At 33.3% G+C, this 17263-nt stretch overlaps 1 protein-coding gene across 2 annotated transcripts; it reads right to left on the bottom strand.

Moving 5' to 3' along the window:
- Window positions 1–4835: 4835 nt before the first annotated feature.
- On the bottom strand, window positions 4836–15840 carry LOC108193164 (uncharacterized). Of its 2 annotated transcripts, none has more exons than XM_017359699.2 (16): window positions 15493–15840; window positions 15265–15356; window positions 14955–15045; window positions 14754–14880; window positions 14479–14668; window positions 13298–13442; window positions 13127–13217; window positions 12078–12136; window positions 11922–11999; window positions 11266–11349; window positions 10412–10539; window positions 8635–8763; window positions 7853–7925; window positions 5821–5906; window positions 5218–5300; window positions 4836–5090 (listed from the first exon to the last, which is right to left on the bottom strand). In XM_017359699.2, the coding sequence occupies exons 1-15, from the start codon at window positions 15553–15555 to the stop codon at window positions 5228–5230; spliced, it is 1509 nt and encodes a 502-aa protein (XP_017215188.1). In that variant the 5' UTR covers window positions 15556–15840; the 3' UTR covers window positions 4836–5090; window positions 5218–5227. The 2 variants fall into 2 exon arrangements, with proteins under 2 accessions (XP_017215188.1, XP_063937685.1); XM_064081615.1 differs by having other exon boundaries at window positions 4836–5107; window positions 15493–15831.
- Window positions 15841–17263: the final 1423 nt, after the last annotated feature.

The raw sequence follows: 17263 nt of genomic DNA, 5'->3' as shown, positions 1-17263 counted from the left end.
AACATCAAACATGGAAAGAAACGGCTTTGTACACTACCGCCTTGAGCGAGATATGTTCTTCCATATGCTTTCTTAATGATCATCTTTTGCAAAATTTTCATAATTTCTTCACTTGGACAGCTGAGTTTAGGCAGAGGATAGAAATGTTGCATGCAGGGTGGAAAAAAGTATTTAATTTACCCCTCAATCGTTTTGATTTATTATATTTGTAAATTGTAGATGCATTTTTTTTTTGGGACTTTTTCTATACTCAGGGCCATCTGTAAACATTATAGTGTGAATCTTTTTCTATATTTTTAAATTTCTTTAGCTTCGTTTATTTGCCTAGAGGGCAGTTTCATCCATTGCGGAACCTAATAAGTTGTAAAATATAGCTCAGATATAATCAGTAGTTTAGCACAAGGTGATTCCGGGGACACCTTTGACTCTTCATGATGGTCTAAACGTGGTATACATTATAATCCAAAATTTATGAGTTATATTTTTTATTCAGAACAAACTAGAAAAAAATGAACTATAATATCTTTTTTAACCACCTTAAAATATATGTAAAATATCGAACTTATAATTAAAAAAGTATGTAAAAAATAATAAATTATTATGAATAATTTTATATTTAGTAAATAGATTATTATTTTAAACACAGATTTATATTAGTTTGTAACATAATATAGAACTATGAATAGACAAAAAATCTATTATTTTTTTACGGGATCCCAAAATAAAACCTTCCTCTACAAGAAAATATTTTACAATTTTTATAGACACTGTTATAGGTGATGTCATCATGCAACAAGAAAAGGATAATTATTTGGAAACTTTAATTGCCCAGCTATATTATTGTAAATATCAAATATTATAATTAATTACAGAGAGTGATATTTTGTTTTCAATTCTTTCATATTACTTCTATTTTATCATATCTTACCAAATATAGTAAGTTATTTAAGTATATACAAATATTTGAAAGTATGTGGCGCTGAATTGTACTCTTCATTTTCTGCAACTTTTATCAATTTTTAATGTTTAAATAAGTCGATTATGTTTCAACATCATTAATCTTGGTTAAGATTATTAGTCTTATTATATACGTGTTTGATGGTCAATATAATTTATATAAATTTAACGACCATTATATTATATTTAAGAAATTTCCAGCAGGCCTTTCAGAAAAAGTACTATTGAAATATAAAAAATTTATTCGATATTGATAAAAACCAAACCTAAATTTATGCATATTAATATTTAAATATTAATAGATAGAATATGTCCCGACAAAAAAAAAATAGATAGAATGTGTTCAGCACACCGTATACTAAATTTTGACAAATTTTTAGAACTTACTCAGAATATACCAAAAAAAATTTGTATTAACCTATACTTATTATCCATACTTAATAAATGAAATATTTCTTTTAGTCAAATTAATTTTTTTTACATGTATTTGATAAATTTTTGATTTTTGATGAAATATTAGATTGTGGGTCAAAGCTATAGTTCGTATCACCCTAAACATTCTATTGTATCGTATTAGTTTATGAATTTATTATTGAGCGCGTTACAATTAAAAACACATAACAATCAATTATTTAAACATAAAAAATATAAACGTCACCCGTGTGCGAAACACGGGCAAGATTGCTAGTCCATAATACAATGTTCATTGATAATTTAAAGAATATAACATACACATACTTCCACATCACAAGCTTAACATAACGTCGAGCCGCGGATGTCGTAAAAACTTAGGCAAATGCTTGTATAGAAACATTATTTCAGGTAAATATAAGGGAAATGTTATATCCAGAGTAATTTTTTAATTTTCAGAGCAATTTACAAAATTTTGTACTGAATTTATATGATATACGTGTATGCAAGAGGGATAGAGAATTGAATTTGCTGTAGAAACAAAAATCTTGCTCTAGAAATAACATTTTCCTAAATACAATTACCGGCAACTTAAATATTGAGACACACATTTATTCAATTGAGACAATACAAAATATAAAATCTCAATTCTATTTATAATTTAAAATAATATTATATATTTGATAGTAAAATATAAATATAAATTAAACATTAGATTGAAGTGAGAAAAGGTTGTTGGTTGTGAGAATAATGATAACAATTGTTTGTATATTTGAGAAATTGAAAACAATTTTAAATACCAAAATGTAGAGATCAAAACCAATTTTAAATAGCAGTGTCTATTTCTAATAAAATCAAGAGGACCAAAGCCAAACAACTGCATTGTGATAAAATTAATGAAGGCATATTGATTTCTGTAAAACCTAACAAGGTGTTAAGTGGTCTTTTATGAAGCCTAAACAATGGACAGATTTATATGCTAAAACTTGACCAGACGAACTCAAAACAATTACGACAACAAATAGACAATCAAATTTAAAATTGCATTTCTACTATGGCACCAAATTGAAAAACACCAAAAGTATAGTTGTTTACCAAATTATAAAACACCAAAAGAATTCGAAAGACGACATTTCAGAAGAGCAAGCTGTATAGGTTCAATATTTTAGGTGATATTCACTGATCAACCCATTTAAACTACTATGGCACCAAATATTTAGCATATGCAAATAACAACTTCCATTCATTTTATGATTCAATTTGCAACATTAATTTCTTAGCGTAAAGAGGACAAGCTGGAAACTTTATTAGATAACCAAGGAACATGAACTAAGTTAGTCATTATACTTGCCGGGAAAGAAAATCCATTGTCAATAATTCTGGTGAAGAACAATACTCATCATACAAGTTTTATAAGTTGTCAATACATTATTCCGGTGAATAATGTTCTGTGATGTGCCTCTCTCCCTGCATCAATTCCCATACATCAAAAGCGAGCGCTAAAGACGTTAATTACAACGAACTAACTATTAATATAATAATATTTATAGGTGTAGTATCATTTTCCCAACTTCATACTAAATCCCAGCATGCACCTCTGCAGTTCTATTTAAGCCCTGCTATTTGCTAATGCACATCATTCTTGTTGTGTTTGCACTCTAGTACTTCTGAAGCACCACTACTCAGCATGCATGAACAAGAAACTAGCTTGTTTGATACATTATGTTAGACATTGCCTAGTGAATTAGTATATCATCAGTATATAAATTTTATCATAAACCATCCCAAGTTTTGGATACTGGATACTGATATATATTGGATAAAGACCTGCGAAGTGAAAACACTGCATGCACCTTCGAAACTTGGTCAGTAAAATCGCCAAACTAATATATGATATAGGTGCAGAGTCTTTTACAGAAGCACTCGGATAAATAACTTACTTCTTGGTCTCCTGACCCCTTCAATCACAAAATAAAGCAATTCACAGTCGATTTACCAGAGACTGATAAGTCTTTTGTCTTTCATCTAAATAATTCTGGCCAAAAAGGCCATCACTGTGACTAATTTTTTAAGGTTTTCACTTGAATTTTTCCACAACGTGTGCCTAACAAACCTTAACAGGCTTGTAACAAATCTAATCTAATCACACGGCTACATGTCCAGAAAAATAAATATCATGGTGTAGAGAGGGTCAAAACTAGTTTTAAGTAGCAATGTCTATTTCTAATAAAAATAAGAGGACCAAAGTTATAAAGTCAGTTAGATATGGATGCATAAAAGTTATATAAACAGATCACTAACCCAGCCAAGTTATAAACAGGTGATTAAACTATGTCACCTGCTACATATGAGCTTAACTGAAACCCCTCTGGTATATAGCTTATCAACACTGGTGCCATGATAATTTGAGGATAAATCATGCACAGGCAGTTCTCATTGTTCTAAGAGGCATTTCATTAAACACGTAATACACAAGGTGAAACACGAGCATCTAACCCGGAATGATAACTGGAATATATATACATTCACACAAAATAGAAATAACGATGTAATAACACATATATTAGCTAGATTGACAAATGATTTATCGACATAAAAGCACATAAATTAGCAAGAATATTGAAGAAATTTAAATGGATGGATGAACCTGTTTATTTAGATAGATTGAGGTTTGAAAATGTTAAGAATCGTTGATTATGGTAGATCAATGAAAAGATATTCATTGATGATTGCAGATATGGTGGAGTTTGAAGCTCGCGGAGAATCACCGGACATGGATACAACGGCAGTCTTTGTAAATTTTAATTTTGTGCGTGAGTAGAGAAGAGAATGGAATGGGGTTGTCCCGCTGTTTTGCTTCGGAATAAGTTGCATACTGTCGGCCCAGAACGGAATGACTTGAAGAATGACCCATTCCATTCCTTTTGTCCAACCAAACAAGAATTTTTTTATGTTGGGTTGAATTGATCATTCCATCCCCTCCAAAACCCATTCCATTCAGGTCAACCAAACAGAGCATAAGGGTTGTGTGATCCAGATTGAATTTGGTGAGGTCCATGGGGAGACTAATAAAGCCGGATAGGCCTGGTCAGAGACTCAGAATGAACTAGTAGAGAGTTCTTAGCGAATCTAAAATGTGTCCGCATGTGGGGATAGGTCTCAGGTGAGTGAGCTAAACCTCGTCCTGACCAGCACAAGTAGCTGGAGTACACAGATTATGACAGCAGGGTTGCGCTCAAGAGAGAACACATCCTTAAAGTAGAACATAGAAACCACTAAGGTTCTGCTGCAGAACCCTAAATTTTATATAGATGTTCAGGATCTAAATCTAAAATACATGTTTTTTGCATCGTTGTGTGTGTTTTTTACATGTGCAGTTCTGCTGCAGAACTCTTATTAGTACTAGAAGGTTCTAAGGGTTCTAAGAGGAACATGACCCCGGGACAGCATGTTAGCAAAAGCAAATATTAACAAATAACACGCCAACTTCTTACAACTAGTGGGTGCAAGTGCAATATTCACAATATACAAGATTGTGCCGGAACACAAAAAATATTTCATTTAAGACGAATTTACACATATACAACTGCGCATACGAACTAATTTGGTAAACATTTGGCATTAGTCATTACCCACTCTTGGCTAATCATATTATTTTAGGACACAGTTTCAAGCTCCCTCACAGCCTCCTAATCTAGTGGTTGATCATGCTTAGTTTCATCCTGCAAATGAAAACAAGCTAGGATATGTAAAAGTTGTTTGTCTATGTAGTCACACCAGCAATGCGTTTGCAAAAGAAAATCCTATGCAAGCACATTGTTTTATGAATGATGATGATCAATGGCTTACCTCAACTTTTTCAGACATCAGGTGAAACCTCTATATGCCCTGTGCTAAAATATGCCTGGGCATTCTCTTCGATTTTATCAAGCCTATGAAAAAAGTTGATACATATCATTCTCTAATATCATCTGAATTTCATGCTGATTCTTGAAAGAAAGAAAACAGGCTTCCAACTCATTCAAGGATCATAAAACAAAAATTCAACAATCTGTGTATTCGCAAGTTGCAAAGTTAAGTAAAAAGAAACAAAAAAATACACTTTTTTTTTCCAAACTGCAGGTCTGCTCACTTTTTAAGGCCATATAATGACATTTCAAGTCTGAAATTGATGCGACTTTAATCTATTTAATCAGTCTAAATTTTGTAATTATATTAGTTGTCAACTTACCTAATTTATTTTTCTTTTATTAATATGAAATTTTATCCTGATTAAAGTAATCTATTTAGTCATGGAATACAAAAATACTTGAGTTAAAAGCATCAGCCTGTCTTAAATATATGTGAACTCCTGGATTTCAATACAATTACATTTATATAATTCCACATTTTTTTTCAAAAAGTTGAGCATATATAGTAAAAGTAACAATTTAAATGTAATAAAAGTTTTACCGGTAGATGTAATTAACCATAATCCCACCGCTCTGACTCAAGCCTTTTTCTGATCGATCTGCCATCCAATTCACTCTCCCAACAGTCTGGTAAAGAATATATTTTAAGGTTCTTAAATAGTGGAACTGTAAGAAGATTATAATCTCACTTGATTAAAGAAATTTACACATTTATACAGAGATAAATATAGCAACCTCACTAGAAACATTACGAAGTAACACCCTTAAAAAAAATCTGTGTTCCACATATGAGTTCAGGCAACTGTATGTGAAATCATACATTTTACAAATTTTTATTAAAAAAACAGTCCAATATAACGATAAAAAGATGAAACGGATAAATGAGTGGAAATGCACTGGATGTATATTTTGTAAAGTAAATCAGGCCCACCTCTGTTATCCTTTAGTTAGAGACCAATACATGTGTCAAATGAGAACTTTGTATAGAAATCCATTTCCACTATAGGTGCTAATCATTTTCTTTAGGTGAATCTTTAGCCACGATTAACTGCAAATGGCGATCAGCACTTTACTATAGAGAACCTGAATTTAAAATACTTGATTTTTTACTTGGGTTTACTTGGTATACAAGTTTAAGGACAGGTTCCTACCACTAATAATGCAATAGGTTCCTATCCATCTCGGTGAAGCCTGAGTTCAAATATATCCTTTGGCAGAAAAACAGAAAGCCTTCGGACAAAACATTATTTGATTCACGTCAATGGTATATAACTAAGCAGCTGCATAGAGCAGTAATATTAATGAACAAAAAACGCTTGCAATCTTTCTATTCTCAAGTAATCTTCTTGTCTCTTAACCTGGATGAAGATGAGATAATATTAATGATGTTTATAACTATGTCCCCACAGGCTAATTCTGAACAGCAAAAGGACACCCAAAAGTTTCAGAAAAAGTCAGTTGTGTCTGCCAGTGACCCTTCACACAGAAGGTACCATGAGTCCCACGAATTTTCTTCTTCTCCATCTAAAAGGAGTTTTATAGCTAAGGATTTCTAGATACCATCATTTTATTCTTAGTCCTCATAAAGCAGCACAACTGGTAATCAGAATCTTAAAGATCATTTTTGGATGTGTAAATATTAAAGGGATCAGGATCATAAGTCATAACACTTAAAACCTCTAGTGAAAATCAGCAAGACGCTTACCCTCTAGGGAAGGTCCTCACCATCTTACAAGTAATTTTAAAATCTCATTTTTCTGATAAACTTATTTCTATATATTCAGGTAAAATAAATACTTTATTTATAAAAACAAAAACTGAAATGTATAATGTTTATTAAAAATTAAAAATTAACTAAAAAGGGATCCTAGTATCAACCCATGTATCCATTTAGCGGGTCATCGTACCCGTTTTATAAAAACTAACGTTTCACATACCCGATCCCATGTATAAAGTCTTTGCAAAACTTAGATTAATAAAATATGACCTCTCTGTATACCAACCACCCGTGAACCATGCAAAACTGCTTAAAACTTAGGGTCCCGATCTACCTCTTATCATTTTACACTTACATCCTTGAACTATGTTATAAAATTCAAACCTAAGCTAAATTCCACTCGATAACCCTAATCAAGAAATCCTAGTTATTAGGTAGTCAGATGTCCCTAAGTTTGCTTGTATTGAAATCAATCCAACTTTATCATCAATGTAAAATTTACATATGTACACACTTTTATTATTATGACATCCTTGTGAAGCCAAACAGTCCCCCGCAAGTTCACCCCTTGGCAATGCAGGATCCTGGAGGTTGTACTCTCCAATCATTTCACACTTCCGACAAGGTCGTGGTGCAAAGTGTCATAGGTCAATTCAGCAACCGCCACAGGTCAATTTAAAAGTTACGGGTGCTTATGAACACGTCAACAATGATTTAAGTCTTGTTAACGAATTATAATGCTAAACTTGTTGACGTGATGTACAGGGAAAACATGTTGTAATAAGTCATATAAAGTAAATATCAGTGTCAAGCAGTTGCAGGCATGAGCTACAGTATGAAGCTTTTGCTCACATACCGCACCATTCTGTAGGTGAAAATTTGCAACAGAGTCCAAAGCCTTTCCCCTCTTCTTTTCTTGCAGAAGGTACCTGATTTGCAGATAGAATTCATATTAACCAAAACAAACTGGTGAGAAAAGAAATCCACATTCAATTGAAGCAAGAGCTTTCCTGCTACATTTGAATAATCCACATGGAGGTGGGCTATATAAAAGTAGCAACTAGAATATATTTTAAAATTGGTTTCATATGATCCAAAAGAAAATGAAAGCACTAATCTGATCCGAAAGTGGGTTAGCAATTAGCAAACAAACAATCCTATGTTTAGTTCCTTAGGCCTCGTTTCTTTCAATTAATCCATCAATGTAACTACAAGTTCCTTTGAACCTAAATAGTTGACCATGTTTAATTCACTAATTTTGAATATGTGAAAAAAGGAACTTCTAGTTCCAAGGTATTTAGAGTTACAAGAAATAAAGGGAACTTATTTACCCAGGTTCCCCATGGTCACTCCAAGTCACAGAGTAATTACATTATTAAGAGATTCAGTTTACAAAATTAAGTATATAACTACTAGTTACATAGTGGTAAACCAAACACTGATAATTTATTTTCCCATTGACTATGAGTTGTAACTTCATTTAATGGAAGTTAAAAATCCACGACTAGGAAACTAGGTGAAACAAACGAGACCACATTATCACTTTCAAGTTTCAACCACTACAACTTTTTCCGGACAATATGATCATGGACAGCCTCAGAAACAAAATTTAAGGTCTTTCTAATACCATACTTATACCTTGCACAAAGTCGTAGCATTGGAGCTCTAAGTGCGGTGATCAAATCATCAGATTTAGTCCACTCGTAGTTATTCAAAGTCAACAAGGTCAGCATGATTTCCATGCCACTTTTTCCAGCGGTGAATTCCCTGCAGGAAATATATCATTTAACAGAATTATAAGCATGTTGCCTTGCCCCTCCTAATAATTGTGTTTATCAAAGCATCAAAATTAACAACTCTTAAGCATTGAAAACTGTTGTAGTTATTCATCATCACTAACCTGTCATAAGGGTGGTTTTACTAGTAATTAAGCAATTGTATGTTTAGTGCAATAATAGCTTTCCAGATTGGGAGTATGTGCGCAAGAGGTAGGTGGACAGGAATTTCAAGAATTAATCACTCACAAAATATTTCATAAATCAGAAAAGCCAATAACCATAAATCAATAAAACATACACGAACAGCACTAACTATATACCAATGCTATGCAAGGTATAATTATGTACACACATATATACATATATGGCATTTCTGCATCATGTATAAGTTTACAATTCAAACAATTTCCCATATGAAGTGATTTATATAGTCAAGCTTTGCAGTTTTTGTACTTGTTTGATTTATTTAATTTGAAACAAAAAATTACCCATTCTTCTCCCAATGATTGGTCAAGCAACAATAATTCCTACTGGTCCTATGTTTCTCTCTTATTCTTAATAGACAACTTATGCAAAGAGGATATTTAGCTTTAGCAATGACAAATATACTGACCAGGGATGAGAACTCTTTTGCAGCAGAAGTTCTTACTAGGTCTCCAGGGAATATGAAGAAGAAACTACATATAGTTTTCAGGAACATATGTCAGTCTAGCAGAAACAGTTAGAGAGCCTTTCATGAATTGGGATACCATCCTAATTATCACCAATAGTGTCGCTGCTGGAGTGATAAAAATTGGAGGCCTATTGTTCAGTGTACTTCAACCGCTTAATAAGAATCGGCATGTTATTCCCATGTGTTAATGTTTGGTTGAGACTTGAGAGGTTTAATTGGTTGGAGGGAAAACCTCGTTCCCCGTTAAGTGGGTACCTCATTCTCTACTTGCCCCATTGGATCACAAATTATTTCCTTTTTAATTATCCCCATTCCCATCAACAATTTACATGTCCCCTGGATCAATAGTATCTGTCTGAAGATGAATGATGGATCGCCTTCATACAAAAGCTATATTTGTGAAATAAATATGCACCGGAAATAAACCATTAAGAAATCTGATAACAAGAAGGAAATGGATTGGATAGAATTTCTATGCAACATATATAATTTATCTGCCATATCAGTGGGTCACAACAATCCGGATGGATTATTTCTTCAGACAGGAGACATGATATCCAGAAATTTCATAAGTTAATGATTATATGTGATGATACAGATCGATCAAGGAACCTTTCCCTCTTTTAATCATGTCTAACTATACACAATATTTTGATTCATAATTCATAGCATAACTATATATTGTATTTGCTAAAGTAAAAGCTAGACAACCGTAGTTTTTGGTTGCTTATATTAAAAACCAACAGACAGCATGAATTCGAAAAGTTTACAATACTGGCACTTCAAATTATCAGTTTAAGAGCATTGCAGATGTTGAAATAATATGCACGGCAACTACGACAACTAGATAGAATGTAACATAATTAAATAATAATATTTATAAAATGAATAGGACAAGTAACTCTAATTTCTTATTTAGCTTCTTTTCCCCTCCTTAAATTGTTGATCATATTACGGAACTTACATAGATAAGTCTAGAAGTGCTGTTTCCTCTTCTGGATCAAGCATGTTTTCCTGAAAGGTGTCCGCTGATGCCAATTTTGGCAGGAGCCATTGCAAGAATCCAGGGATTGGGCTAAGTGTTGCAAATGTCTGTTAAAATAATAAATGAAACTTATGAAGCGTTTTGGAAAGAGGAATAAGATAAAAGCAGATCATATGACTGGTTAGTGGTGCAGTAAGATGACCTAAAACTTGCCAAGGCAAAAGCCTTAAATTGAAATTAGATGTCTTTCACCTCACATATTTGTGAAGGATAACACCACAAAAGTAAAGGAAAAGATTCACACTAACTGGAAACTGTGTGTTTGTAGACTAAAGCAACTTATAAATTTCTATATAAAATAAATTAAAGCCAAGTCATTTGCCTCTAATATATTTTCCTGGAGGAGGTTTCCATATGCTGGATAAGTAGAAATTACATGCCTCAAGAAAATATGTTTAAAAAAGCAACACCGAATCAACTCCTAAGCTAGCAAATCTGGGAGGAAACCGAATAAAATCTATAGAGTTTACAGTTCAGAACCTAACGGACTGCCGAGGTATGGCATTAATGGTGATTCTCCGCACTTGGCTACCCAGCGTTTACTGTGGGAACGCTAATTACAAGCACAGTCTCAACACTCCAACATAGACAAAGTACGTATCTCAGTCATCAATCAATTTATTAATTTTGTATGAGATATATACACATGCAAAGCTAGATTAGTAGTTGGAGTTTCCAAAAAAAAATATTAATCCAAACACTAGTAACTAATAGCAGAATTTGGTGTCATCACTTCGAAACTATAGTAGCAATATAGGAGCAAAAGATCTTACAGAAATATTTGGCATGTCTTTCCTAACCACGTCAATTACACGCTTTATAAGGAACTTCCCTAAGTTGATTCCGGCCAAACCAGGCTGCCAGGTCCCACAAATAATCCAGGTCAGACACATGGAAAAAAATTATGGTCACAGATTTAATAAGAAAGAGAAGTAAAAAACAGAGACACAGACAACTCTGGAATTATTAAACTCCGAATCTGATCTTTTAATATCAGAAACACCAACTAAGCAAACAAATTGCACAGAAGCAGAGCAGAATGCATACTTGTCTCAATTGTATAATTTTCCATCTTACAAGTAACTCTAATTCTAGATCAATTTTAATTTTGAACTTATAAGCATATACCCCTCCTTCAAGAATTAATAACTAAACTGCAAGGGTAATTGAAGGCCCTACAAATACCTCGAACAAAAAACTTTTCATAGACCCAGTATTATGTAAATATTTTCACCTCCGGCTAAGATATCACATTCAAAAGATGCATTTTAAAGCAATTCTTAGTATCATATTTAATTTCGAAGTTAAAAAGAATACTTGTAGTAATCAAAGTAAAGCTTCATGTCTATAAACTGGAACAGAATTTGCTGCATAATATTTCTATACAGGTACGAAGAAACAGGTATCGTAAGTACTTCAAAAATAATACCTGGGAAGAGGAAATAGAATAAAATAATGCGCATGTGGCCTCAGGTTCAGGTATTGGAGGTTCATCCCACAAAACTTCCTGAATTAGACAGAGAGATGTGAGCATATGTTATTGGGGACACTTGAAAAGGTAGAATAGACTAGAGATTGTTCCTACCTGAATTGTCTGAGCTACATTCTTCATAAGTGCAACTTCAATAAATATAAGTGGTTCACCTGAAGAAGCATCTTGTCTGTTATCAATAGTTAAGCAGTGACACTATTGATAGCGAAGCATCTAAAAATGAAGTACAAATAGAGACTGTCTTGGCCAAGCAAGTCAGACTAGTGTTTATTGACACTGTTAAAACTGATGTGCATCAGCAGAAGATATAGATAAAGGTAGCACAATACCCAGAAGGCAGACTAATCTCAAGCTTTTGTACGCTACAGGATTTGAAGTTCAATTTGGTATCTAGGATAATATTTAATGAAGATCAAGGAAAATCTAGTTAGTGACATATGTTGGTCAGTCAATCAAATTCCAGAGTTTAGGTAGATGTTCAATGTCCATGCTTTTTTTGCCAAGAACATCTATATATAACTAAACAAGTGACAGGACACAATTGTGTATTACAGTGTAGGGACCATTTGCATACTTGAATATACATATTGTGTATTACAGTGTAGGGACCATTTGCATATTTTAATATACATAAATAATATATGTATAAGTTGAAGTTATACTTCGGAATTTTAACATATAATAGTAGAGGTATGAAGTAAATAACATAGTTGTTAAAGATAATGCAAAAAGAGAAAAGGTTAAAAGGATTACGTATATAAGTCTACGACTCTATATGCTTATATATCTCACATTGTTCCCACAAAATCATGTAACCTGATAGTTTATAAATAAATATTTAGACATATGTATGCGGTAATCCATTATTAAATGTATGCTTATTTCGTTATTCACAAAAATTAATTATAAAAATAAATGACAAAATTTACTAGTTAATTGAATACATCTGATGGTATACAGGTATAGAACAATAATTTCACTACCAAAAGTTGACAATATAATTTAAGTGATGATATAGCCTTATCAGATTGTGATAGTAAACATCACAACAAAATGTACATAATATCAAAATAATCCATAATCAGTTGTATATATCGGTGTTTATGATATACAGATACCGTGGAAAGAAAGAATATGCTCACCTGGAATCGTTGGATGTAGGTATCCAAAACAACGACGACCTACTCCAAGCCTTCTCTTTAGATCTAAAAGATTGCTGATGGGGTGAACTGCCTGTGCATACATTTAGAATGTTATACAACTCACTTCTCACAAGATTTACTTCAGTGACTGATCAAGAAAAATGGATATACCTCATAATGAACAATCTTTTCCAGCAAAGATGCAGAGTCATCCCAAGTAATCTGGTGAAGTTCTAGGTTGGCAGGACTTAGCCAAGTAATAAGCTTTTCTCTCAAGTTGGATTCAAGTGCTCTTAAAGATGGAATATTTTCCTCCCTGAATAATGACAGGCATTAAATGATGAAAGCTCTTAATCTATTTACTTCTGGAAGGAAGATCAAAAATAGAAGCTAATAATGGGGTGGTCAGGTTACATTGATTGAAAGAGAAAAACACAAAATATATGAAGGAAAAAAATCTAGTTTGCCTTTCTTGAAAAGATATTCAGTAATCATTTAAAGGCAGAAAAAGATGATTAATGTGAACCTTTCATTTTTGTTTTATTTCATTAGTTAGTGATAACATAAAATTGATCTACGAGGACAAGCGCATTGTAAGAGAGAATATGTAAAGCTTACAAATTATATCACATCAATTCTAGGCCAAAACGATCTGTTAGATCATGTTTTCCAAGTCTCTACTAAATTCTACTGTTCAAACTTCATTTTGTATATATCTTGCGATGCATATTTTAGTGACTTTTCAATAATTTTCTTGGGTATAAGCATTAAGATATGTGTGGAATAAACTTCATATTTGCTATTACGGAATACTTTCAAGAAGGCAATAGAGACCTATATCAAATTCCAATAACTTGTACAGTATTTTGAACACTATGGTGCAATGGTACACTAACATAATTAGGTTCAGAACATATCTGATGTATTTTGTAGATTATTGTCACAGTTGAAATGGCAAACTGATTCAGGTTTTTATCATCACATACTGCAAGGACATATAATAATACTCTCTCTGTCACCCTCAGTTCTTTACGTTGGGGACAAGGGCTCGGCACGCATTTTAATGCTCCTATAAAGTATAGTTTCATAAATTATTTTAAACTCTTTTTCTTCTGAATAAAAGTTTAATGTTTATATTTTTATCCAAAAAAAGGAAATTGAAATATATATGTATATATAATTATACTTTATATACACCTTAAATTGTGTGTCAAACAGTGAAAAAAATTGTAAAGAAATGAAAGGGATAGAGGGGAGTATTACTTAAGGATATGTATTGAGTAAAGAAGGATCAAAATATTCCACTAATTAATTAAGAAGGTTTATACTACACAATGAGGGGATAACCTTACGCGAGAATAGATAGGATATCAGCTCTAATAATGGTCAAAAACTTCAATCCTCCAGGGTGAGTGTTTAGCCGTTCAAATAGGACTTCATACATTGGCTTAAGAGCATCTTTCAAGTTTCGCTCAATCCGATAAAAACTGTTAAGTGGTGCTTCTTCAGTATAGCTACCGTCTTCAGCTATTTCACCTAAACCTAGATTTTAGAATCGAAACACTTAAGAAGAATAATGGTTCAGGTACCCTAAAAAATTTTAGAAAAATAAAATTTTAAAAAATACCACTAGGTAGCTGAATATCAAGATATTGCTTCATCAATTCACGAACTTGAATCCTGTAAACGTCATACTGTTTTGCAAGTAGGTGGAGTAAGATTTTGTGCTTGTCCCGCGAAAGGCGAAAATAACCCTGTACACTGACACATAATTAGTACTCTCATTTTGCACAGTGTAGAACTACTTTAAGCACTAAAAGAAATTCACCGCTGAGAAATCATTTAATGCTGCATCCACATTTTCTTTTTCATCCATTGATATAGCCGAATGCATAGATACTTTCACTTGATCGAATTCTCTGTAAATAACGAACAACAAATTTATGTGCGGCAAAAACCAATACTAACTAAACCAATTTAATAATACATACACACAGCGTTCAACTGAAATGTGTTATACACAGCTATACCTAACCTTACTTATGCCATAAACCTTCGTCTTTCTACAGTTTCCTACTTAATACAAGTCCTCCTTTGATCCTAACCCGACACACATAATTATATACATAAAAATGCACCTGATCATATCAATAGACCACCGATCTCGAGACGACTCTTGGTTCCGGTCACGAGTTTCGCGAGCAGGAAACTGAATTTGATTTGTACTGTTCTGTACACAGAAATCAAAGCTTACTACAGCTTATAATCCATAAATTCGTTTTCGGACCGCGTAACCAGTTCAATTTACATAAATAGCGAATCGTAATAAAAAGAAAAACGATACGAAGGAGATGGATGAAACTTACAATTGCAGGGGACAGAGGCCTCATTTTTGTTCGCAACAGAATGGCAAGGCCTTTCCTGTTCATGTAAAAAGCTAGGGTTTCACGTTGTTTTAATGGAGAGTTATAGTGCAATTCGCAATTGAACGTTGTTGGACGATCACAATTGAGTCGTTAACATAGCTCTTTCAGTTCAAAATTATAGAGTGTTGGATAAGAGTGGCAATGTTTCGTAGAAATGTGGTCACGGCTAGTTTAGTTTACGGCAAATATAAGGATGCTCGTAATTTACCGGATCATTGATGACACTCGGCGTTGTACACGGGCCGGGTTCCCAGGCCGAGACCATAGTCATCCAATCCGATTAAGTTGATTTTAATATTTATTTTTCTTCCCACGCCAAATCAAAGGAGAATAGGAAAAACAAAAAAAAAAAAACTCGAAAGAAATATAGCGTATATCCGATTTAGGGTCTGGGGAGGTGAAGACTGATGCAAGACAAAATATTATGTGACATGTGTCTGCATAGTATTTTAGTCTATGATTTTTCTTACATGGAACTCACATTTGTCATGAAATCTTCCATCATTGAATGATGAGAGCCGTCTTAAAAAAAATTCCAATCCAAAGATTATAAAATTTATTTCTTTAATTTTAATATAAAATTATAAATAATATGTATGCATAAAAATAAAAAGGGGGAGTGATACAATATCAATGGACAACTGTTACTGATTGTCCGAATAACAATGTATATGATGACTGTAATGATAAAAATAGTGCCCCTTTCCCTTCTCAGTTCTTAATGTATCTCCACTTCCAATTTTTTTGATTTAGAATTATGGCAATATGGTACAGGTAGACACTTCCCCGAGAAACGTCTTGTTCATGTTCTTGTTACGACACCATTTGAGAAACCTCATTTTCTTGGGTTTCGGCCCCAAATAACCAAATTTGGGGTGAAAATGCCCCAAATATTAAAATACCCGAAAAATGGCCCTCGCTGACAAATAGAGACGCTGCTGGTGTAGCGTTTTTGTTAAAAAAACAAAAACGCTACATCGTGTAGCGTTTAGCTCATTTTTTTTATAAAAAAAACCGAAAAACGGAACTTCACTTGGCGTCTTTGTTTTAGTTTACCAAAAGACGCTGCTTCATCTTTCGTTTCTATTTGTTTATTATTAAATTTGCACTAAAACAAAACTTCGTTCAGCGTTTTCAGAACTTTTCTCAAACCTCCACACTTCAATTTTGTTGGGCTTTTAGTGATGGGCTTTTTCAATTTGTTAAGACCTTATACAAACTTTCGTAACTTTCGTTCAACATCAAAAATGTTATCTCGTCTCACGTTTTTATTAGACTAGTTACTCGAATTAATTAGGGTTTAGGCTCGAGGGTTTAGGGTCTAAAGGCCCTAAACCCTCAATCATAAACCCTAACCGTCGGCCAATTTAATTTACAGTACGAATTAACTATTCTGCAACCCAAAGCTAAACTCTAAATGTTAACGATTGTAAATTAATTTATTCCGCCGGTTTCTCGGCTTTAGGGCCTTCGGTCCTGCAGCCTCGCATTAATTAGGGTTTAGGCTCGAGGGAGTAGGGCCTACCGGCCTACACCCTCCATCCTAAACCCTAACCGTCGGCCAATTTAATATACAGTACGAATTAATCATTCTGCAACCCAAAGCTAAACCCTAAATGTTAACGATTGTAAATTAATTTATTCCGCCGGTTTCTCGGCTTTAGGGCCTTCGGCCCTGCAGCCTCGCATTAATTAGGGTTTAGGCTCGAGG

Source organism: Daucus carota, chromosome 7, assembly GCF_001625215.2.
Source record: "Daucus carota subsp. sativus chromosome 7, DH1 v3.0, whole genome shotgun sequence".
Taxonomy (NCBI): Eukaryota; Viridiplantae; Streptophyta; class Magnoliopsida; order Apiales; family Apiaceae; genus Daucus; species Daucus carota.
Note: the sequence above shows the minus strand (reverse complement) of the source record. Positions and strands in the feature narration are given on the sequence as shown.

Coding starts and splice junctions, on each gene's coding strand:
- LOC108193164 (XM_017359699.2), bottom strand. CDS start 15,555: ATGAACAGGAAAGGCCTTGCCATTCTGTTGCGAACAAAAATGAGGCCT. Junction 15,046..15,264: donor TGGTCTATTGATATGATCAG/GTGCATTTTTAT, acceptor CGTTATTTACAG/AGAATTCGATCAAGTGAAAG. Junction 13,218..13,297: donor AAAAGATTGTTCATTATGAG/GTATATCCATTT, acceptor ATGTATGCACAG/GCAGTTCACCCCATCAGCAA.